This window comes from Dendrobium catenatum, unplaced genomic scaffold (assembly GCF_001605985.2).
Source record: "Dendrobium catenatum unplaced genomic scaffold, ASM160598v2 fragScaff_scaffold_621, whole genome shotgun sequence".
NCBI lineage: Eukaryota > Viridiplantae > Streptophyta > Magnoliopsida > Asparagales > Orchidaceae > Dendrobium > Dendrobium catenatum.
Window position 1 is genome coordinate 27326584 of NW_021319083.1, and position 25013 is coordinate 27351596.

The 25013-nt window shown below is 33.8% G+C and overlaps 1 protein-coding gene across 1 annotated transcript in view; it reads left to right on the top strand.

Moving 5' to 3' along the window:
* Positions 1 to 383: 383 nt before the first annotated feature.
* LOC110104855 (endoplasmic reticulum metallopeptidase 1) overlaps positions 384 to 25013 on the top strand; it is a 37275-nt gene continuing 12645 nt past the window's right edge. The window contains exons 1-13 of the mRNA XM_020834126.2: positions 384 to 589; positions 844 to 1006; positions 1138 to 1273; positions 2153 to 2249; positions 12759 to 12888; positions 13146 to 13205; positions 13839 to 13957; positions 14416 to 14540; positions 15151 to 15375; positions 18708 to 18868; positions 19495 to 19658; positions 19752 to 19834; positions 19921 to 20006. Of these exons, the coding sequence (XP_020689785.2) occupies positions 399 to 589; positions 844 to 1006; positions 1138 to 1273; positions 2153 to 2249; positions 12759 to 12888; positions 13146 to 13205; positions 13839 to 13957; positions 14416 to 14540; positions 15151 to 15375; positions 18708 to 18868; positions 19495 to 19658; positions 19752 to 19834; positions 19921 to 20006 (1740 nt within the window). The 5' untranslated portion in view covers positions 384 to 398. The remainder of the gene's footprint in view (positions 590 to 843; positions 1007 to 1137; positions 1274 to 2152; positions 2250 to 12758; positions 12889 to 13145; positions 13206 to 13838; positions 13958 to 14415; positions 14541 to 15150; positions 15376 to 18707; positions 18869 to 19494; positions 19659 to 19751; positions 19835 to 19920; positions 20007 to 25013) is intronic.

Consider the following 25013-nt stretch of genomic DNA (forward strand, 5'->3'; position numbering starts at 1 on the left):
TTCTATTTTTATGTTGTACTGTGATTTCCTAGGCATTTAGAAATCAATTGAATGTTGATATTTACAACGAATCTAGCATTACTAGGCTTGCTATCAGCAACTGTGGTGATTGTTTCATGTTTTAACGCTTCCTCTGTTGGTAGTTTAAAATTAAAAAATAAAGATAATTTTGTATTGTGTGGTATTGATAAAAACTGAAGCCTTGGGGTATGCTTGAAAGAGGAGAATCCCTTGTTTAAATTTCATAATTTTTATTTAGGCCCGCTGGCCAAAAGTTAAAAGTTATACTGGGCAGGCTTGTATCAATTTTTTAATTGGCCGAAACTTTTTTTTGCCAATATTTTCTTATTTAAATCTTTTTTCTTCATTCTCTTATTTTCATGCATTTCCCTATTCATATGCTTCTTGTTCATAAACAGCATATCCCTGTGTCATTTTTCTTTTTTCAGGATGCGTTTGGTGTTATTCCTGGTGATACAGATTACAGAATTCTTGCTGAAGATTATAGCAATATTCCAGGACTTGATATCATCTTTGTCCTGGGCGGTTATTATTATCATACATCTTACGATACAATGGAAAGATTATTGTATGTGCTGAAATTGCAAACTATGCTTTAGCCTGTCCTGTCAGGAAAATTATTACGTGCGGCGTCCGGATTCTTTTGGAGGCGAATCCGGACACGTCACGTCACTCGGGGCCTGGTGCATCCGGGTGATGTGGCGCGCCCGGATTTGCCTCCGGACAGTCCGGACACCGCACGTAATAATCTCTCATCCTGTCAGTTCATTCTGAATGTATTATTATTTTTTTGGGTTTAAATTTTGGACTATTTTAAACCAGACCAGGAAGCATCCAAGCACGTGGGGAGAATATAATCCGCTTGCTTCATGCATTTGCAAGTTCCACGATGTTGCTAAATTCTAAACAGAGAAATCTGGAAGTTCCTGCAACCAAGAAAAGTAATGATCGTGCTGTATACTTTGACTACCTGTCTCTCTTCATGGTACTTATTACATCATACCTGTGATTTAAGCTGAATGGCATGGGGTACAATTCCTTGTATTCTGTTGATTGATGACAGGGTATATGTGTAAACGTTTAAATAACACAGCTTGGCACCCTTCTGTGTTCCAGATATTTTACTCAAGAAAAACAGCGTTTTTACTTCACAGTCTTCCCGTGGTCATATTCCTCTTCATGCCACTGTTGCTTCAGTACCCAAATATTGCATTACGCTCTTCCTTGTCAACCTTTTCTGGCTTGATAATAGGTATGCTGTTCTCATTTGCTTCACAATTATTTCTTGAGGAATTATGTGAATATTATTAATTCTCTAGCTTTGCATCCTCATATTATGCCCCTCTAAATTAAAATGAAATAAGGATGATTTGTTTATTTGCATCATCATTGTTAAAGTGTAGTCATTGATGCTCTGCAGCATGACATAGCCTAGTTGCCTTCCTTTTACACTTTCTAAGTTAGATGTTTTGTTTTATATTCATCTGACATGAACAGTTATTTATTTATTTTTTAAAGAGGGGTGGGGAGAGCTTCTTATAAGTTAAAGCCTTCCCTAGCAGCATTGTGGCTGATCTGTGAACTGTGTACAAGTGAGAAAGGGGCTTGAAAGAAGAAGTGCGAGAAAGAAATGAGCAAGAATTTTCTGAACGTAGAAAATAGTTCATTCAATTAGCAGGTCAGAGTAGGTGGGTGGGCAAAAGAATAGAGATTTTAGTTGGGATACTTAAAAGAAGGCTTGCGCTTGGTTCATTCTTCTTTATTTTTTAATTTTTTTTTATTTTTGGTGAAATCAAATGCTCTTTCCTCTTTCCAAGTTAGAGGTACTGTTTTCCAAGGCCCTGAGTACCTTTTCCTGAATGTCTTTGGTGCTGTGCATGGGATTGCATTTGCAGCTTTGTTTCTTTTCTTTATCTATTTGTTTTGGTTGAAAATGGCTTTGTCCAGCCAGAATTAAACTTTAAATTCTTTAATTATCTTAAATTGCTATATCTCATAACTTTTGTTTCTGTTTTAACCTTTGCTTTATATAATTGTTGGACTAATAATTGTTATGGTAGATTTTTCATTGATTGTTTTTTTATTAACTCTTGAAGTTTCAAGTGTTTGAAGTTTGTGACATGCCTGTTAGGAATGCTGATCCATGCTTCTGCTGTCATCCTTGCGATAGTGATTCCGGTTGTGTTTTCAATACTAAGATTGCTCCTATCAAGCCATGCAATGAGCTGGTAAGAACTTAATTTAATTGAAATCATTGAACATGTTCTAAACTTCTTTTAAATTAATAGGCTGAATTAATTCTTTCCAGATGTTTGTTACAAAAAAAACAAAAATAGCATTCCACTGTAGCTGATATTATACACCTTCAAACTTGAATGTCCTATTAAACCTTCATACTTGATTGTCTTGTTTCTTTCACTTATATTGTATTTTTTTGGTAATATCATTTATGCTGTCGTCTAAGGATGTTGACGTGAAGGTGCAATTTTATGAAGTACCTTTTGTGTCAAAAACTAAAAAAAATTGCAAACATATTGCATAGACTCAGGATTTCAATTTTTTATTTTATTTTAAAGTTGGCTATTATTGTAAGCATGCAACCTGCTCAAAACCTTGTTTCCTGAGCTTAATTCTTTTAGCATGGGCCTATCCATAAATTAAGGACAATTGTAAGTACCAGGGGCAACTTGCTGTTATTACCCTTGATAGCAGTTATTTTTGCAAGGCTTTGGCACTTCGAAACCTAATAAGGCAGCTAGCAGTTAGTGTATCTATCCCATTATGGTTCGTGCTTTAGAATGTGCTAAAAATGATGGGGTTTAGAGATTGACCTCTTAAAATTCCATCTGCCTAGAATATAGCCTTCTTGTACAAGGCATGATTTTAAGGTTTGAGTGAACTATTAAAGCATAATTTTAAGGAAGAAATTATTTTTCTTAAGGGGGAGGGGGGTGGTTGGGGCCGGTATGATAACTAACAAAATAATGAGTTATATAATTGATTGATTTGAAGAACTCGATTGCTTTGAAGAACATGCATAAGAGTAAACCATCTAATATAGTTCTTGAAATTTGGATAGTTATGGGTGATATTGCAATGTTTATTAAAGAAAAATTTTATTGAATTTTTGAAGGTTAAGAGAACATCATATACTTTAAGTATTTTAGTAGAGTATTTAAGAACAAAGGTGTTAAAAATTAAGCTATAGAGGAATGAAATATATGAGTCATACATGAAGTTGTGGAAGAGAGCATTTAAACATAGACTTAGAAAAATTATGTTGGACTTGAGAATCCATTTGGTTTCATCCCATGAAGATCATAAAAGCAATTATGTGCTAACACAATTAATGAAAACTGAAGAATTTCTTATTTAATTATTCTTCTTGTACAAAAGTCAGGGTGTCAATTTATTGCACGACCAAAAAATTCGACTCGAACCCGACCAAAAAAATTTGGTTTCGGGTCAACCCGTTTAACAAACGGGTTCGGTTCAGGCTCCAATTCCCAACCTCTTTGAAAAATTGAGTCATGTCTTGGTCAACTCGCTACCCCAAAAATGACCTAAAAATAACCCGCCACCCGCATCCTGCTTGCACGTCACCACTAGCGCGCTGCGTTAGCACTGGGATGCGTGCCTGTACATCGTGCTCTCGCACTGGCAGACCCATGCCTCCCGCCCCCATAGCATTCTGCCATCCTACCCGCACCTACTCTCACCCCTGTGCCACACGTCCCACGCTTTACAGATGCTCGCCTGCTCTGTACTCGCTTAGGTCAGCATGTCGGGTCGGGTTGACCTGAGTTTGCGGCTGGTTGAGTTCAGGTTCATATTTCAGGCTCGTTTATGCATACATGTCAATGGCTCAAAATGGTGTGCGCTATGGCGTGCGACTTGGTGCGACACACATACGACACTATTTACTTGGCACGGTGTGGCATATCAAAATAGCGCATGCTATTTGTGCCATGCATTGGGAATGGTGCAAAGTGCAAATGGTGGTGCAAATGGCGTGTTCTATTTTGTTAACATGTTATAAGTTTTAAATTATAAAATATAATTAAAATTTCAAGGTTTATATATTAATATCATAATTAATTATTACTTAATTAAACATCAAATTAATAAAATATAAAATTTTTTAAAGGATTTAACTTTTTGTAGGATTTAAAGCTATCATTTTTGTTATTTGGCATGATTTAGACTAAATTATGTTTAAATCTTGCCAGTGGAGGGCTGGTTAGTTTCGGGTTAGACCCGAAGCCATCCTAAAACCCATTTTGACACCCCTATACAAAAGAGGTACTATATCTCCATATGTATACTAAAAAGTGCCTAATAAAGGAAATAATTAACTAGTTTAATTCTCTACTATTTTTAGGAAATAGAATTATAGGAGAATAATTGTTTCTTAAAATTAAGAAACATAATCATGAGAGAAGATTATACTTGATCTCTCATTTTATTTATAAAAATACTTTCCTAAAATAAAAACATAATGATAGGAGAATATAACCATTGATTTCTCCTTTTATTTTTAAAAATACTTTTGTAAAATAAATTCCCTAACTTTGACTTTTAAATATTCCACACACCCCTTCAAGCTAGTGAATATATTTCATATAATCCAAGCTTACAATTTAAGTCTTCAAAGTTAGGTCTAGGTAGAGCTTTGTTGAGGATGTCTGCAATTTGTTGCTTATTAGGAATGTATTTCAATTTAACAGTTTCATTAGTCACCTTCTTTGTGATGAACTATATCAATTTTAATGTGCATAGTCATGTCATGATGCACGAAATTCTTAGCTATGCTGATAGGCCTGATTATTGCACTTCATTAGAATAGGAGATGAACCGACCCTTTTTATTCAAATGGCTTCACAAATTCTATATGCCAAAACTCAGTACTCAGCTTCTGCACTTCTTCTGGGTATTACTAATTGCTTTTTACTCTAGGTAATAAGATTATTCCAGACAAAAGAACCATACCCAAAAGTTGATAGCCTTTCAATGTGGTTTGCTGTCCAAGCTGCTTCTGCATACACTTCAGTGTCACAATTCTTGGACTTTTTGAAGAATAGGCCTTTTCCTGATGTCATCTTTAATTATCTAAGAATCCTATTGACTCCTATGTGTTCCTCTATAGGATTTTGCATGAATTGACTTATAACACTCATTGTAAAATCAATATCGGGTCGAGTGTGAAAGATGGATCAGACGTCCAACAAGTCTCTGTTATATCCCACTATCTATATATGTACTTTCTTTTTGACTATCCATAGGAGTATCAATAGGTTTTCATCCAAGCATATCGGTCTCTAGAAGATCTAGAGTATATTTCCTTTGAGAAACAACAATGCCCTTTCTTGATCTAGCCACTTCCATTTCAAGAACATATTTAAGATTTTCAAGATCTTTAAAATCAAACTCTATTGACGAATAGTTCTTCAAATTTTATAATTTCTCTCCATCATTCCCTGAGAGAATAAATATCATCTACATAGACTATCAATATAGCAATTTTTCCAGCATGAGATTTCTTGGCAAACAGGGTATTATCAGCTTGACCTTGTATGTAGCCTAGCTTCAAAATAGCCTTTGTGAATCTGTCAAACCAAGCTCGAGGACATTATTTAAGGCCGTACAATGCCTTCTTGAGTTTGCAAACTTGATTCTTTGGCATACTTTTTTTCAAAACCAGGTGGGATTTCCATGTAGACTTCCTCTTTAAGGTCACCAATTAGAAAGATATTTTTTTATGTCCAGTTGCTGCAAGTACTAATCTTGGTTGACATTCAATGAGAGAAAAATTCTAATAGTGTTAAGCTTTATGACAGGAGCAAAAATTTCTTGATAGTCTATCCCATAGGATTGTGTAAATCCTCTAGCTATTAACCGAGTCTTGAATCTTTCAATCGATCCATCTGGTTTATACTTTATAGTGAAAATCCACTTGCACCTCACAAGCCTTTTTCCAGCTGGCAAATCAGTAATAGTCCATGTTCATTCTTCTAAGTTCATCAATCTCATCTTGTCCTGCCTTCTTGTACTCTGAATTTTGTAATGCCTCTTGTATTGTGCTAAGAACCTAGATATCATCAAGAGAAGCAGCAAATGCTTTATAAGATGGTGATAGCCCTTCATAAGTAATAGAATTCACAGTTGGATTACTTGTACATTTCCTAACACCCTTCCTCAATGCAATCGACATGGTAGAGTCATCAATGTTTGGAATTGGAACATCTCCAGCCTTATTCATACCTATGTTTTCTTCAGTTGGATTTTTAATTGCGTCAATATCTTGGACACATGCTTGCTATGTCTGTGCTCTAGCTCCTGTCTTTTCCTTCTGATGATGTAGACTTTAAAATTTTCATTAGCAAGCTGTGGAGCCATAGATTGAGCAGGCACGGGAGAAGAAACATTTGTGGGTTGGACATATGACTGAACATGCATGGGTGTGGACAAGTTTTGTGTATGGTCTTTTTGCACAAGCATAGATTGAGAAGAAGTTGGTGACTCTGAGTGGGAGAAGGGCATAGGCTTGAAAACGAACTCCCAAACTTGAGCTCATTCATGCTCTCCCCTTGAACATGAGATTTGAGATAGGACATATGCTCAAAGAACGAGACATCCATGATGGTGTAAAATCTTTTGTTGGTTGGAGAATAACATTTGTACCTTTTTTTAGTTGGAGAAAGAGATCCTAAAAAAAAACTTATTTGCTCTATGATCAAAGTTGTTACGTTGTTGAGGATACACAAATGTCTGCAATCAAATACCTTCAGTGATAAATCGTATGAAGTTGCACGTGTGAGGAAAATTTTTTAGAAGTTGACGTGGAGATTGAAAATTAAGAACTCTGGATGGCATACGATTGATCAAAAGGTGACTGTGAGAATGACTTCGCCCCAAAATTATTTTGGAATATTAGAGGAAAATATAAGACACTGGACAACCTCCAAGAGATGTCTATTCTTGCGCTAAGCCGCTCCATTTTGTTGAGGGGTGTCAACATAAGACTTATGTGGATAATCCCATGGTTCTGAAAGTAGGCATTTAGACTATTAGTGTTCCCTAGCATTGTCTAACTTGAGTACCTAAATTCTAGAGTTGAATTGATTTTGAACCATAAGATTTAAGGTTTGAAAAAATTGTCCGACCTCTAACTTTCTTTCAGAAGGAAAACTCTAAGTTTCCCTTGTATGATCATCAACAAATGTCACAAATCATCGAGTGCCTAAAACATTTTTGATCGTTGAGGGACCCTATACATGGATCAAAGAAAATGCAGTCGAAGGTTTGTATGGAATTTGAGGATATACAGTTCGAGTATGCTTTGCAATATGACAAGTTTCATAATAAAAAGATGTAGGACTTTTTTTATAAATAATTTAGGAAATAATTTTGCAAAGATACATAAAGCTTGGATGACTAAGATGATAGTGTAATAATATAATTTTATTATCTTTACTGATATTATAATTGGACACAAAATTGAGAGATTTTAATAGACTCTGAGATTGGACGCAACTTGTTTGAGGAACTTGTTTTGGGGATCGGTCACATGGGTGGAGAAGAGCTCAAAGCATAGTTTAACACTGCCAATCATCTTTCCTGATTTTATGTCCTTAAAAACACATAAATTTCGATAAAATTAGTAACAAATTGAAGGCCACGAGCCAATTTGTTAATGGACAAAAGATTAAAATCCAAGTTTGGAACATGAAGGACAGAGTTGAGATACAACTCTTTAGTAAGTTGGATGGAACCTATTCCAACAATTTTAGAATTTGAACCGAGCAATACAGACTATTGACCACTACTTGGCTTATAATTTTGGAGAAGGGCAGCATCTTCTGTCATATAATCAAAAGCACCAATGTCGAGTATCCACAGTCTCATGTCTTCTTTTTTAGTAGTGAAGGCAGTATGTGAATCTGTTTGAGCAACCAAACTTGTCCCAATAATCTTACTACTACCAACTTGGCTAAACAATTTTTGCAGCAAATGCATCTGTTCTTTGCTAAATGGGCTAGGTTCGGGAACAGGAGCACTCTCAGAGTTGGAAGTCACATGTGCTTTGCTGTCTCTATCAAACTGTGTCTTTAGTTTCCAATCAACTGGTTTGACATGGAGAGCTTCCAACAAGTCTCCTTGTAATGAGCTGGTTTCTTACAGTAATCACATCAAAGCCTTCCCCTTTCTAACGATTTGCACCATTGTTGTTAGATGATTGGACAGCAAGGGAAGATGCATCTAACATTGATGTGCGTTGTTCTTTAGATCTCATCATCACTTTCTTTATATTTTCTTCACACCTAACCTCTGAGAAAGCCTTCCTAAGATTTGGTGCCCATGACTCGACCTCTAGCATTATCCAAGTCGTGGTTAAGTCCCAAGGAAAACTTGAACAAGCTTTCTTGTTCCACAATTTGCTTGAGTGATGCCCCAGAATCTAATTTAGAAGAATTATTATTTTTTTTATCTTTTAATATATAATAGCCAAAGCGACCTAATTTCTTTTATCAATATAAATATCAACATAAATAAAACTATCGATCAAAATATCAATATATATATTTGTATTTATTTTCTCAAAAATTATATACACTATTCATGATCTATATAATCATATCACACATATTTTGTTCAGCGTACAAAAGAATATCTAAATTGATATTAAACTGAACTCTAACGTTCATGGTCAATCTCACAACTCTGCTATCTTGCCTTAACCTTAAATCATGTAACAACGTATAATGAGCTCAAAAGCTCAACAAATAATTAAATCCTACAACTGAACTCAAAGCATGACAAATGAATAATATGCACGTTAGCAATCAAATCATAGCAGTAATGTTATGCGAGTATGAATCAATGTAACACCAGTAAAACTTATATAAGTAGCAATAAAGTCTGTAAATGGTAAAACAATACAGTACAAAAGCCAGCATAATAGTACAATGGAGAAACTAATAAATCAGTACATGTGTCGAATTAATAAATCAACCATCACTATCAATCAGTAAAAAAATTGTATAAAGAGAAAAAACGAAAGTATTGAAGAACTGTCAGAATCATATTAAGGCAGTAAAATCATATAAATGTATGCACATGCATCATATTACATGCTCAGTATATCACATGCTCAGTATCAGTGCAGTGAATCAGTTGTATCAAAAAATATTGGTGTTCATTCGGTAATAGTAACAGTAGAATGTCATCAACAAAGCTGGTGGCAGTTGTAGTAAAATAATGTAGTAATAGTAAATCAGTACAATAATTATAAGGTCATACAATAACAATAAATTAGTAGCATGCATTTCAGTAATCATATCATACTAAACAAGTATGAAATCCTAATTTAGGCTGTGTTTTTCAATAGTAAGGTAGTTGTTAATAATTGTGGGCTTAGTAAAGAGAGTCGGCACTTTTTGCTTGTCGGCACAATAATAACTCATTATATCTCCTAATTAGTGTATCAAGTAAATCAGTACATGATAACACCTAATCATAATATTTAAAGCAAAAGCTTGTCGGCCTATCATTCTATACAGGTCAGTCAATCTCCAGCTAACATCAGTGAAACCAACTTTTACTTGTCTTCATACATATTAGTATCACATTATTATAATAGTAATAGCGACAAACTATTACCCAATCACATACTCACTTTCATTCACAATACTTCTATTAACAGTGTGCTTAAATAAAATATCCAATTAGTTCTATTCAGTAGGAATCGCACAAAATGCAATAACTTTCATTTTAACAGATGAAATTCAATAATATTAGTCAAAATGCTCTTATTGACGACATCTATCACATACCAAAAATTATACGTTGAAAATTTGTTAAAAATTTAGATATCATAACTTTTGTAAGTTTTGACCAAATTAAAATGCAGAAAATATAAAATACACAAAATCTTTGAAATAAAAAAATATGATAATGGTTTCTTACCTTGAGATGAGCAAATTTTCAATAGAACCGACTATAAAAAATTGCTTCACGACCTACAAATACTGACTTTATTTTCTCTCACCTCTCTTTTGTTTCTTAATTCTCCTAACATTTCTCTATTTAAAAACTTTAAGATATTTATAATAAAGTAATAATATAATATAAATGTAATTATGTTATTATTTAATTTTTAGTAAAAAACCTTTATAAATTCTTTTATATTTTCAAATTTAGAGCTCTAAAAATTATAGGAAAATATTCATAAAATATCCCATCATATTTAGAAAATTTTGATAAAATTGGTTTGCTAAATGCACACCTGGTCCCAAAATCCTCCACTTGTACTAGCAGGTGTCAATTTTTTTTAAAGATTTTTATCAATTCCCAAAACTTACAGAAAAATTAGTGTAATTAAAGTACTACGATATCTATGTTATGACAAAGACAGTTTGTAATTTGGATTTCTAATGACTCATGAAAAAATTTATTTCATTAGGTCAAAATATGAGTTATTACAGCATGTATATTACTGCATCTTTTAGACATGTCCATGAATGAGTTTCGAATAAGTCAAGTTGATGAAGTATTGATTCAAACTGAAATAGCTCCGAAGTATTTTCAGAGTTGGAATATGTCTCTTTAGCTGTATCCCATATTTTTTTGCGGTCCTAAATAACAAGAAATTTTCACCTATGTCATTATTCATGGAATTGATAAGTTGTGACATGATCATACTATTTTCAATCTTCCACTTTGTGAAACTCAAATCTGTAGTCTCTGGCATGGTTGTTGCTCTTGTGAGATACTCTTCCTTTCCCTTCCCACAAATGAATAGTAACATTGATTGTGACCATTGCAAATAACTATGGCCATTTAATTTGTGTCCTGTGATGAGAATAGGAGAAGAATCACCGCCATCAAGATTTTGAATTTTTGAACTGCTTCCTGATTTTGGTGTCGTGATGTCGAATGTTTGTGATGAGGTCATTCTGTATTGCGAAGAAGAAGATAAGGGAGAAGAACATATAAGATTGCTGAAATATAGAAGAAGAAGATGGTCAGGACAAATCTGCCAGAGGGAGGTGGCCTGAAGGGATTAGGGTTGAGAGAATTAGCTCTAATACCATGAAGAATTTCTTATTTAATTATTCTTCTTATACAAAAGTGGTACTACATATCCATATATATACTAAAAAAGTCTCTAATAAAGAAAATAATTAACTAGCTTAATTCACTTCTAATTTTAGGAAATAGAATTACAGGAGAATAATTCTTTCCTAAAATTAAGAAACAGAATCATAGGGGAAGATCATCATTTGTCTCTACTTTTATTCCTAAAAATACTTTCCTAAATAAAAACGTAATTATAGGAGAAAATCACAATAGATTTCTCCTCTTATTCTTAAAAATACTTCCTAAAATAAGTTCCCTAACTTTGACTTTCAAATATACAACAAATAAATGTTCTTTATATTATTCTTTCTGCCTTATGCATATTAAGAAGAAAATAAGGTGCGCCAAAGGTATATTTAAGCTATAAAAATATGTATGCTAGAACATTGACTTGTTTTAGAAGCATTTATTAAGTGAATAAGTTAATGATATTCCAATTACAACATGATTACATTAATATTTTTGCATTAACTACAAATATGCTTACAAGATTTTTCATAGTGAAGTGTCTTGAGATATGCTTTTCACAAATGACATAGGTCTTATTGGTGAGACACTTTTTAAAATAAATGGAAAACTAAAATATTGAAGAAAATATTTTAAAGAAAAAGGGTTTATGATCATAAAAGGAATGTTGAGTATATGATACACAATTTTAGTAGGTGATATTAAAATTTAATAGTTAATACTGCTAGAAGCCAAAATGATACATAGGTGTGATTTGTGTAAGGTTATTGAATCTATTATATAAAAGAATTGTTATATGAATGAGAATATAATTTTTAGAGTGATGGCTAAGTGGTTAAAATTGAGATATGCCTTGAGATTATTATGAGATAAGAGAGTATCACGGTAGCTTAAACAAACTTCTAAAACCACACTTAGATCGGTTATGTTGTATGGATCCAATTGTTGAGAAGTAAAAAAAAAAAAAACACAATTAGCCAAGTTGAGAGTGACATGAATGAAAATTTTAGTATGGATATTGTGACAAAACTAGTTATGTTTGATTGATGAATGATTATGTTAAGTTGATTGTAAGAGCAACATCTATTGAAGATAAGACACTAGAAATAAACTTAATGGATTTGGACTTGTAAATTAAAGCTATAAAATTCACACATCATACATGTAGATAAAATTAGTGTTGAAGGTTTAGGAAGGAAGAGGGCTAGACTAAAGACAATATGTATAGAAGTGGAGCTTAATGATCTGCATGCATCACAGCTGGAAAGAATGGAGAATGAGATTTTATAAAACTAGCCTAAATTTTGGATTAAAGTTATTGATATTGATGATGATGTATAAGGCATGATTTTCTTGAGCTTGCGTCCAATATTAAGGCACCAGACCAAGAAAGATGAATAGGCGGTGACCTTTATTCTTGTGAGTGTACTTTTTAGACACTAAACCTTGGGTTTTATTAATGATATTGCAAATGCATTAAGGTGAATTCTGTTTTGTTTCTATGAATCTGTGATTTTATGGTACATTTTATTCTGTTATGTTGTAATTTGTATGGAAATCATACTGATCATCTTATTGATAACAAATTATTTCTTAATTGTTGATGTGGTCATCTCTGTTGAAAAATGCAGGTTTGCGCGGCCATATTTGGCATTCTTGATGTTTATCCCTAGCTCTCTAATTGGTTTGCTTATTCCAAGAACTATATGGATATCACTTCCAGTCTCTCAAAAAGCCACCAGTGAGAAATTGTCAAATGAGGTTTGATGATAAATTAACGCTTTTAAGAGATCATGTTGTTGTTAATCTCAAGTTTTCAGCTAAATACCTCAAAATGTTAAAATTTTACAGTAATTGCAACTGATTAGACATCAAATTCATGATAGTTTTGAGGCATTTGTTATCCATCCGGAGTTTTTTTTTTTTTAATTTTATTTATCATAATTAAAAAAAGCTGTACTTTTGAGTGATCATTTGCTTAAATTGACAATTTTTTTTGTTGCTTGTGCACTTTGAAGGTTCTCTCAGATGAAACATTTTTTTGGGGAGCATTTGGACTATATGCTTTTATTACTTTGGTAAGCGAGATGGGTTGCTTTCTCTTAACATTTAATCTAAAATAATCCATATTACCATTGCAGTTATAGTTTCTATAATTTAATGACCATTATATTTATGTACATGATAGTTGTAGCCTTTAGTTGTCTAAGATTGGTCTTACTTGAAAAGGGCTGATAATTATGATGGAACATTGCTTGATAATACAAATTTTAAGCATTATTGATTATGATTGTATCAAAAAGTAATTTTAAATTGATGGGGCTTGACTCGAACAAGCTCAAATATCGACTAAAAAGTCAATCATTTGTTACTGGACTGAAGCAAAATCGAAAAATATAATTTCAAATTGAGATCGGTTCGTTCAAACTCAAGTTGATATCACCTTATACTAGTACGCTTTTAGTGTTATGAAAATGTTTTTGAACAGAAACTGATTTAAAAATGTTATGGAACAATATCATAGGAAGATAAAAAATCAACTGTAGTGCACATAAATATAATACTAAAGCAGTTTAATTTTTGCCATTCAGTTTTGCATTACTTCACCTCAGAGTTTCTTATGAATGTCCTTTTCATTTACATAATCTTGAAGTTTCTTAGTTACATGACAGTAAAATTGATGTTTTTCCTGTTCTCCTTGCTTGAAACAGGTTTATCATCAAGCTGGGCTTGAAGGAGGATACTTGACATTTGTGATGTCATCAACTATGCTTATTTCATGGTTCTTTTTTCGTGTGACAAGAAAGCATTTTGGACATCAATCATTGAAGTACTTCCATCTATGCATTTGTTTACATGTTAACTTTTTTGTAACTGTATGTTTTCCATCTTTGATGAAATGATCAACCATTTTTTGTTGATTTAAATATTATTCAATACATATGATGATTGCTGGGCTAAAATACTTATTGAAAAATGCTGTTATGTATGAACATGCTTTAGATTGTAGAGCAAAATGAATCTTCACTGATTTCTCTCATCCAGTAGAGCCTAAAACAGATATTTGTACTTTGTTCATTGGGTTATCTTGCTTATGGCTGCCAATTATGTACCACGTTAATTTTGACAAACTTAGTACACTAAATTTTTTTTTTTTCGCTACTTGAGTAGATATACAAAATGTCTATTCAATTTTTAGTGTACTGTTGAGGTTTATGTTTAGATATATAATATTTGTATTGAATTTTTAACTGTTTATGTTTTTATTGACAATATCACTTTTTTCAGATCATTGGCAGTGTATGTTATCCCTTCAATCCCATGTCTTACATATAGTGTCTATTTTGGAGGTTTTTTTGTCCAATTCTTGATTGAGAAGATGGGCATGATGGGTTCTCTTCCGCCGCCATATGGTAAGTTATATAACATTTACTTGTCTTTTTAGTGTTCTAAACTTTTGCTTCTGGCCAAAATTTTTACTGAATGAAGTATTATATGCAACTCTTCATATGAATGATTATTTGAAGAATTATTCATTTGATCAAATCAAGTAGTTGGTTGCTGCTATGCAATTTGATATTAGAGAGTCTCCGCAAATTTCCGTAAGTGTTATTCAGAAATTGCTGAGTAAAATGAGGTTTTATGATGTTAGAGCTGTATCAGCTTATAATTTCTAACAGAAGATTGAAATTTATGATACCTTTCTTGTCTTGTGTAGATTTTTTAATTTCCAAGAAAACATGGTTATAATGCATTTTAGCTAAACAGAGTTTTTTTTTTCCTCTCTTTGATAATAGCGAAAATGTGTTGAATTTTGGTTCCTAATTTCCTTGCTGTGGGCCATACCTTGATCCTATAAAAAAGTTGCATTTTTTTTAAATCACTTAATTTGAAGAAGAGACTGCCGTTTCTTTATTGTTTTGGATATTTTCTCATATTTATTATTCATGGCTGGATTGTAGTTTAAGTTGCAAAAATAAGATCTTCATCTTTACCGAATTGGGTATAATCCTTCTTTTACAGGATATTTTGTGCCTGATGCTATAGTGGCAGCAATTGTTGGTGTCGTCACCGGATGGTGTATGGGTCCTATATTGCCTCTTGTCAGTCGTTGGTTGGCCAGGCCATTAATTTTACGATGCTTGTTGCAACTGAGTGTGCTGGGTTTAGCTATTTCAGCCCAGTTCTTTCCATACAGCGAAGCAGCACCAAAAAGGGTTGTGCTTCAGCATACACTTAGGCATGCAGGTATTTAAAGTGGTCGAACGATTCTGGTTTTCATTCTCGTATGTAGTACGTTTTTATGCCCTTGGATTAATATTTTCTCTTGCTTCTTAGTCAACTCCATTTAAAGAATTGGTCTTTCTTTATTAATTGAGTTATATTTCTTGAAGTTTTATTGCAACTTTTCCAGCAATAGTGAATTCATACTTCAAAAAATGAAAAGATTATTTACTTCTAATGTAGTTTTACTACTCTCTATATAATAGAGTAGTTTCTACAAATAGAGGAAAAAAATGCAAAGATTGCAAGGCAATTTGGGACAAAGTTTAACCACAACATATTAGGATGCATATCTCAATATATAGTTAGTAATCAAAGGAGATTAAGGGGATAATGGGCCTAAAAATAAGATGACAACTTTAGAAGCCTAAAAAATTTTGGATATTAAAAGTATGAATGGGATGTTATTGACCTCATATGAAATTCTTGGTCAATTGAGTGTGACGAATACAATAGTCTAGGGATGCAATGTTTTGTGAAAACACTCAAATGTTATTTGTTCTTGACACGGATTGCGTAGACACATTCACAAAGTCGAATTTACCCAAAAGAGTCACTTGAGCTCGACTCGATCGAACAACGACAACAATGACAATTTATGGAGGTGACATGCGAAATCATCCTAAATTTTTTTTTAGCAAAACGGATTCATGTCATTAACTTTGGGACATCGAAATTACTGGGTAATGCCACTAATGTTGCTTGGTTTGCTGCACGAGATAAATGTGCCTGCACATCAAGCAATGGCTCCAAATTGAGATGTATGAATTAAGAATGAGAAATTATGCAAGCCAAATCACATTCTTTTTATTTTATTTTATTTAAATTTACAAGAATTATAAAATCAATTTATCTAACCCTATCATGTCAAATCTTGCTAATAAATGTCTTATTAGCATAGCAAAATACAATACTTGAAAATAAAAATAAAAATATTAAGATTCCAAACTCCTTAACCCAGAAGCTGTGCACTTCCTCCCCCCCCCCGCCTCTCCTTCTTGTTCTAGCTCACAAAGCCCTCACAAGTTGTTTGAATGCTCCCTCTTTGTTTGCAACCTACTCGTTGACATCCAACCCAAAGTGTTGCTTCTAGCTTCACTCCCTTCTCCTCTGGCGAACCCCACACTCTTAGCTATTCCCTCTTTTCTCTACTTCCACAACAACCTCAAGTCGCACTAACTTCTCACTTCTCCTTCACTAGCACAGCCTCAAGTCACACTAACTCTTCACTTCTCCTTTGCTAGCATAGCTAATCACCTGCTAGCTCGTATGCCACCCTCTAGTCGGCTCTTCCCATCTCCTTACTCCCGACAAACAAATCGCAACAGGTTGTGTCACGCCCCATGCCGACTCTACTCCTTGCAAGCGGCATAGGATGCAAGAATTCTAAAAAAAAAAAAAAAATCAGTACCCTTTTGATAAATCTTTCTCTTCAAGTGAAGCCTTTCAAAAATGATATAACATGAAACTTCAAGCCAAGATAGTAGTAGTCCCAAAAATTTAATTTCCAAATTTTTTTTTCATGTACATAGCTACTAGGACCAAAAAACCATAAGATTTATAGTAACGGATCACTAACCTTGATCCAAATCTTCCTTACAAAGATAAAATAAACTTAAAATAACAACTGAACCTAGTACTAATCTGACTCAACTTTGTCTTTTTCTTTTCATGCAAAAACAACTAGAATGATGATCTAGTGAGTTATGACGCCCATAAAAATATGCAACTCTAAGGCAATGATCAGTTTAAAAAAGACTGATAACTTCAATGTGTGCATAAGAAACCAATGCACCTATTCAAGACTATAATAAATGTAATGAGGAATGTATAGGATGCATAACAATAATTGTAATAATGAATGTATAGGGTTCGTAATCTATAAACTGTCGCATAATAGCAATAGGCCCATCTGAATTACTCATTCAATTTCATGTTATCTATTTTTGGGTAGAATCATCATGCACCAAATTCCAATGTGCATACCCCCATTTCTATGTTCTGCATTAAAATATTGTGACTAATGGCGTAAAATATTATGACTAATGTTGTAGGGTGATGCACTTCTAGTAGGCAATATTCTGACATTTATTTTCAATGACATTTGATGTAGGCAGGGGGGGGGTCAAATCAAACCCAAAAAATTGATTTTTGACTTCTCTAGCTCATTAATGTTTCGAACAAAAATTTAGCTCATTATGAGCTGGTTTTTAGTTCATTTATTGAAAAATTAGTTCATTATGAGCTATGTTTTTAGTTCATTTATTAAACTAAATAGATAGCTCATTATTTGTGGTCTTGTCCCTTCTTCTCCCCTTTTCTTCTTAAAAATCTGAGCTTGTCCCTTGGGTTCCTATGTCGGCTGGCTGTTTTCCGTGCCTTATCCCTTGGATTTCCGAAATTGGTTGTTGGTTTCCTGTGCTGGGAAGACTTCCCGTGCCTTGGCCCCTTGGTTCCCACAGCTGCCTCTTCGGGTTCCGCCTGGGTTGTTTTTCCGTGGCTTTGGTGCTTTGTTTCCTGTGTAGAATTGGGAATATTATAAGGTGGATGTTGGCTTTTCATTTCCATCATTTAATTAGCTTTTAATTAATGTTTTGGGGCTGTTTGTATTCCTTCTCATGCCTATATATAGAAGTTGTTTTGGGATATTAAAGTAGTGATGATGTGAGTTATTTTTGGAGCTTAAACCTGCGGGTTTCTTCGTGAAAAAGCTTGCGAGCTTGTTCCATTCTCCTTCTCCTCTAGGAAAGCTTGTGAGCTTCTCCTCTTTCTTCTCGGGCTTCTAACCTCTTTCGTCTCTCTGCAAGTTTCATTCGATCTATATCATTCTTCTCAAGTCAAAGCTTCTTTAGGTGTTTATTGCATCGTTTGTAAGCGTCCAGAGTTGTAAGCGTCTTGTAATCATCTTTTATAATATTAAAGTTTGTTTTTGTCTAATTTGTCTAATTTTTGTGAGTTATTGTAATCTTCTAAATCCTAGAAAGAGTCTTCTTTTGTGATAAAAAATTTGGGTCCCTCTCCCAAATTTTTGATTACATCAACATTGTTATGCTGGACTTGCTTAAGGAATTAAACTGATAAAAATCAGTAAATATTATTTGTCCAAATGAGACAATGTTTAAGGAGTGTCAAATGATTTTCCTTGGTATGTTTGGGGAAAAAAAACCATACTTGGTGTAGCTCTCACTTTTTTTTCTGTGCTGTTCATATCTGTTTTCTTTATAATGCTTTGGTATGTAGTGGCACAAGATGATTTGCTTTATTTTAAACCCTTCTGATTTTATTCTTATTGACAGATGCAAGTAAGATCGTGGACTCCAGCTTTGATTTTTCTGTTGTGGATGCCAATTCATTAACTTTCCTTTTCAAGAATTCACCAGAAGCTGCAAAAATGTTACACATTGGTTCAGATTTTTCCTTAAAAGCAGATCATCATTCTATAAAAAGCTCCTGGGTGGTGTGTAAATTGTTTTTTATTTTGTAGTCTGTCAATCAATTAGCAATGTTCTCAGCATGCTGCCTCACTGAAGACTACGCTTTCTCTTGGTTTTTATTTTTGCCTTTTACTTGATACTTGAATGTTATTAACACCAGCAATCCTGTGTTATTAATTCCTTCTGAGAATTTAGAATTGAGGTTGTGACATTTATGGCATCATTATGGTATTCGAATAGATTTTGGAGGCTCTATACAAGCAAATGAAGTTCGAGCATCCAAATAAGGTGCTAGCCCAGGTTAGCTTTAGATGGTAAAGAATAGATGAATTTCTGGTAATCCAACATCATACAATTTTGTCTCCTCACCTTGTCAAACAATTATCATTTTAGCGTATTGAAGGAACAGCTTTTGTTGATAAAAATGTGGTTAAATCCCAAGGAAAGAAGTTGATTTGGATAGCTAACTCTTTGTTGACAACGTGTAATTAAAACGGTACCTAAATTATCGGTGTCCTATGAGTAATTTTTGTTACTGAATAAGCTTCAAAGAACACTAAATATATGAGATAGCCCATGGAGAGATCCTTTTGGCTGCAATTAATGCTGCCTTATTCTGGAAGTTTCATTTTCTTTCTTCCTTTTGCAGGCAATATTCCCACTAGGATTTTTATTCTCAGGAAGCTTGAAGTTTCCTGCACCTCAAAATGACGTCTCTAAGCAATATAGTTACTTACCGTCCTTGTCAATTGATGAATCTGCTTTACTGTCTACAACTAGAGCCCGAAGGGTCCACCTTGATTTGAACTTGGGGTTATTCTTTTCACTTAAGCATCCTTTTAGATATACTTATGTTCATTCACACTACATCTGACACTTATTTACCTTCTATATTGGCTATTCCAGTTCATTAAAAGAGGTCTGGGTTACAGTACTTAACATTACTGGTCCTTTGTCAAATTGGTCCTTTGCTGACAACAAGCTCCCAGGTAAATTATTCCTTATTTTACAAAACTTCTTAGGCTACTAGCTACTGTATATTTTTATGGCAGTCATAAAGTGGTTACTTTTTCAGCTTCTGAATCAATGGATGGTGGACCGCCATCCTATATATGTAGACTTAGTGGACGCAGCCATGAAAAATGGACATTCTGGTTGGAGGTAATGTGTCTTATTCCTGCAAACAATTTACCTTTTGTGGCAAGGCTTTATCATTGAAAGCAAATGCTGGCGGAGAAGGATGAATTTAGATTCTAATAATGTGATTTTTCATATTTTCTGTGTTCTTATATATTTAAGTACTGATGAGGTTATTAGAAATCTCATTATGATAGATATGGATATGATCTTGAAGTTATCTACATCTGCATTTGATAAAACTTGATTACTTCTTAAGAAGCTTAAGCTACTTAATTTGAAGTTAAAAAAGACATCTAAACTAATCTAACTACACTTTGATATTTTCCAAATGTTCCCTGCCACTGATAAAGTTTATGAAGTGATCACAAGGTATAAGCAAGCATACAGATTCATTTAAATAAATTAAATCCAATTTTTTTTATCAAGAGATTGGGATCTAGCACTGGTTCCATTTAGATTAATCTGCAACAGTAGGTGGAAGAAGAGTGTAATTATAGTTTGAAACAGTTCTCATGATGCTTGCTAGTTGAAAGTTCAGTTGTATTGTTGCTATGGCAAAAGAAATTGGTTTTTGTTGTGCTTATGGCAAGCTTTTTGAATGGTTTGAATGTACACGGATGCCTAAAGACTGTTGATATCTCAACTAAAACCTGACTTTTATTAACGCAGTATGCATTATAAATTAAGTATTCAGTTTGGGAAAATAGCCTTCATTAACCTTAAACAAAATCTAAACTATCTGTTTTTGAACAAGTGATACTTTGGCAGGCTCATTAACAACGTATACTGAATAGAATTTTAATACTCAGCTAAAATTATAAATAAATTTCGTTCCAATAATTTGTTTTTTTTATGTGTGAACTATGGAGTCAAAATAATTTGAACACTTTCTTAGACACTTTCTTAGTATATGTATGTAGATTATTTATAGGTCATTTGTAATTTTGATGAAATGAAGTAAAGAATTTCTTAATTCATTGTTCTTTTTGTTAAAAATCAGTACTACATCTACATACATATACTAAAAAAGTGTCTAATAAAGAAAATAACTAACTAGCTTATTTATTTTCTAAATTTAGGAAACAGAATCATAGGAGAACAATTCTTTCCTAAAAAATAGGAAATAGAATCATAGAAGAAGATCACAATCGATCTCCCCTTTTATTCCTTAAAATACTTTCCTAAAATAAATTCTCTAACTTTGACTTTTAAATATTCTACATTCCCCCTCAACCTGAAGAATATTTATCTTATAATCCAAGTTTGCAAATTAAGTCTTCAAAGTTAGGTCTAAGTAGAGCTTTGGTGAGAATGTCTGCAGTTTGTTGCTTAGTAGGGATGTATTTCAATTTAACAGTCTAACTAATCACCTTCTCTATGATGAAGTGTTTGTCAATTTCAACATGCTTAGTCTTATCATGATGCATAGGATTCTTAGTTATGTTTAAATCCACCTGATTATCACATATCATTAGAATGGAGATGAATTCATTTGTTCCAGCTCACTAAGAATCATTTTTATCTAAATCCCTCCACAAATTCACTTATGTTAGTGCTTTGTACTCAGCTTTTGAACTACTCATGGCTTCCACTGATTGCTTCTTACTCCTCCAAGTAGCAAGATTACCCCAGACAAAAGAAAATTTCCCAAAAGTTAACCATCTGTTAATGATGTTTCCTGTCCAATATGCATTTGAATACACTTCAGTGTCACTATTCTCTATCTTTTTGAAGAATAGGCCTTTCTCTAGTATCATTTTCAAGTATCTAAGAATCTTGTAGACTGCTTCCATGTGTTTTTTTGTAGGATTGTGCTTGAATCGACTTAAACACTCACTGCAAAATCAATATCTGCCCAAGTATGTGAGAGAAAGATCAGATGTCCTACAAGTCTTTGATATCTCCCCCTATCTATAGATGTACTTTCTTCTCAGTTCCAAGTTTCTTCTGACTATCCATATGAGTATTAATAGGTTTGCGTTCAAGCATACCAGTCTCCTTAAGAAGATCTAGAATATATTTCATTTGAGAAACAACAATGCCTTTTCTTGATCTAGCTACTTCAATTCCAAGGAAATATTTAAGATTTTCAAGATCTTTTAATGCAATCAAAAATTTGGGAGAGGGCACCAAATTTTTTATCACGAAAACAAACTCTTTCTAGGATGATAGAAAGACAAAGTACTCAAAAACTTGACAAAACAAAACACAACTTTAATATTATAAAAGGACTTACAAACAAGGACTCTTACAAACTTTGACGCTTACAAACGTTTGACAAATTTATGACTTCAAAACAAACACCTAAAGAAGCTTTCATCCATTAGAAGAAGGATACAGATGAGGTGGCACTTGCGGAGAGAAGAAAGATGTTAGAAGCCTAGAAGAAGGATGGAAAGTACTCGCAAGTCTTTCCTAGAGGAGATGAGAAGAAGAATGGAACAAGCTTGCAAGCTTTTCCAACAAAACCCACAAGTTTACATTTCCAAAAATCATTCATATAACATTACTCAAACAACCCAAAACATATACTATTTATAGACATGAGAGGGCAATACAAACAGCCCCAAAACATTAATTTAAGCTTATTTAAATAGGGAATATGAAAAGCCAACAGTCAACTCCAGGAAACGAAGCACCAAAGCCACGTAAAAGCCCCCAAACAGCCACGGGAAACAGCCCAGTCAGGCACCCGAAGAGGCAGCCGCAGAAACCTAAGAGGCCCACACAGAATTGAAGCACCAAGGCACGGGAAAGGCCACCCAGCACGGAAAACCAGCAGCCAACCGGGGAAACCAAGGAGCCAAGGCACGGGAAACCAAGAGCCAACCGTGGGAACCAAGAAGCCAAGGCACGGGAACCCAATAACCATCCACGGGAAATGAATAGACAAGGGGAAGAAGAAGAGACAAAATAATGAGCTACTAATAAATTAATAAACGATCTAAAACATAGCTCATAATGAGCTAACTCTTAGTTCAAACATTAATGAGCTAGCAAGCTCAAGGGAAGTCAAAATCAAATTTTTTTGGATTTGATTTGACCCCCCTTTGCCTACATCATCTTTTAACTTAAAACTCTTCTAACAAATACTTCTTCAAATTCTATAATTCCTCCACATCATTACCAGATATAATATCATCGAAATAGACAATCAATATAGTAAATTTTCTAACATGAGAGTTCTTGATACTAGAGATATACTTTCTTCTCAGTGTCAAGTTTCTTCTGACTATTTATATGAGTATCAATAGGTTTGCATCCAAGCATACCGATCTCCTTAAGAAGATCTAGAACATATTTCCTTTGAGAAACAACAATACCCTTTCTTGATCTAGCTACTTCAATTCCAAGGAAATATTTAAGATTTTCAAGATCTTTAACTTCAAACTCTTCTAACAAATACTTCTTCAAATTCTATAATTCCTCCACATCATTACCAGATAGAATAATATCATCGACATAGACTATCAATATAATAATTTTTCTAACATGAGATTTCTTGATAAACAGAGTACGTTCAGCTTGACCCTGTATGTAGCCTAGCTTTGAAACAACCTTTGTGAATATGTCAAACCAGGGTTGGGGAGATTGTTTAAGGTCATACAAGGACTTCTTGAGTTTACAAACCGGATTCTTTGTCATACTTTTTTCAAAACTAGGTGTGATTACTATGTAGACTTCCTCTTCAATGTTACTAATTAGAAATGCATTTTTATGTCCAGTTGTTGCAAGTACCAATCTTAGTTGACAACTAATGAGAGAAGAATTCTGGTAGTGTTAAGCTTTGCGACAGAAGGATAAGTTTCTTGATAATTTATCCCATAGGATTGTGTAAATCCTCTAGCTACCAATCGAGCTTTGAATCTCTCAATTGATCCATCTACTTTGTACTATAGAGTGAAAATCCATTGCACCCCACGCCTTTTCTCAGCTGGCAAATTAGTAATAATCCATGTTCTATTCTTCTCAAGTGCATCAATCTCATCTTGTTTTGCCTTCTTCCACTCTGAATTTTGTAATTCCTCTTGTATTGTGTTAGGAACCTGAATATCATTAAGAGAAGTTGTCAAAATCTCAGTCATCCCTTGGCATTTGATCCCACGGTCAGGTTGAGAATCCGTGGGAGGCTCACCTGGATCACGCTATTATCCTTCTATATTTGAGTAGCTGAATTAGGAAGGATTATATTGAGTCAATTATGTATCAATTAGAAGTTATTTATTTCTTTATTAAGACATATTGTATAGATCTATAAATAGGGATAATTTTGTATAATAAGTAGAAGGTATTTTTACCATTCCCCAATTCTATGAATTGTAACAGAAGTATTAAATGGATGACCTATACATCTCATAACATCATTCCTCAATGCAATTGGCATGGTAGTCATTAATGTTGGGAATTGGCACATCTCCAGCCTTAATTCGTACCTATGTTTTCTTTAGGTGGACTTTAAATTGAGTAAATATTTTGGCCATATAATGGATGTGATCCGTGCTCTAGCTCCTATCTTTTCCTCATGTTGTAGATTTAAAAATTTTCATTAGCAAGTTGTGAAGCTATAGATTGAGTAGGCATGAGAGAAAATATTTGTGGGCTGGATTGATGATTGAATAGGCATGGGTGTGGACAAGTCATGTTTACTATCTTTGGGAAAAAGCATGGCTTGAGAAGAACTTGATAACTTTGAGTGGGCAAAGGGTATAGACTCAAGAAAGAACTCCCAAACGATGTTCATCTATGCTCTCCTCCTCAACACGAGATTTGGGATAAGACATATGTTCCATGGAGTAAAATCTTTTGCTAGTTGGAGAATAATATTTGTACAATTTTTTAGTTGGAGAGTATCCTAGAAAAATACACTTATTGGCCAAATTTATTACGGTGTTGAGGATACACATGAACAAATGTCGTGCAACCAAATACCTTGAGTGGCTAGATCGATGAAGCTTCATGGGTGTGACGAAATTTTACAGAAGAAACTAACGTGGATATTGAAAATCACGCGCTCTGGATGACCACAGT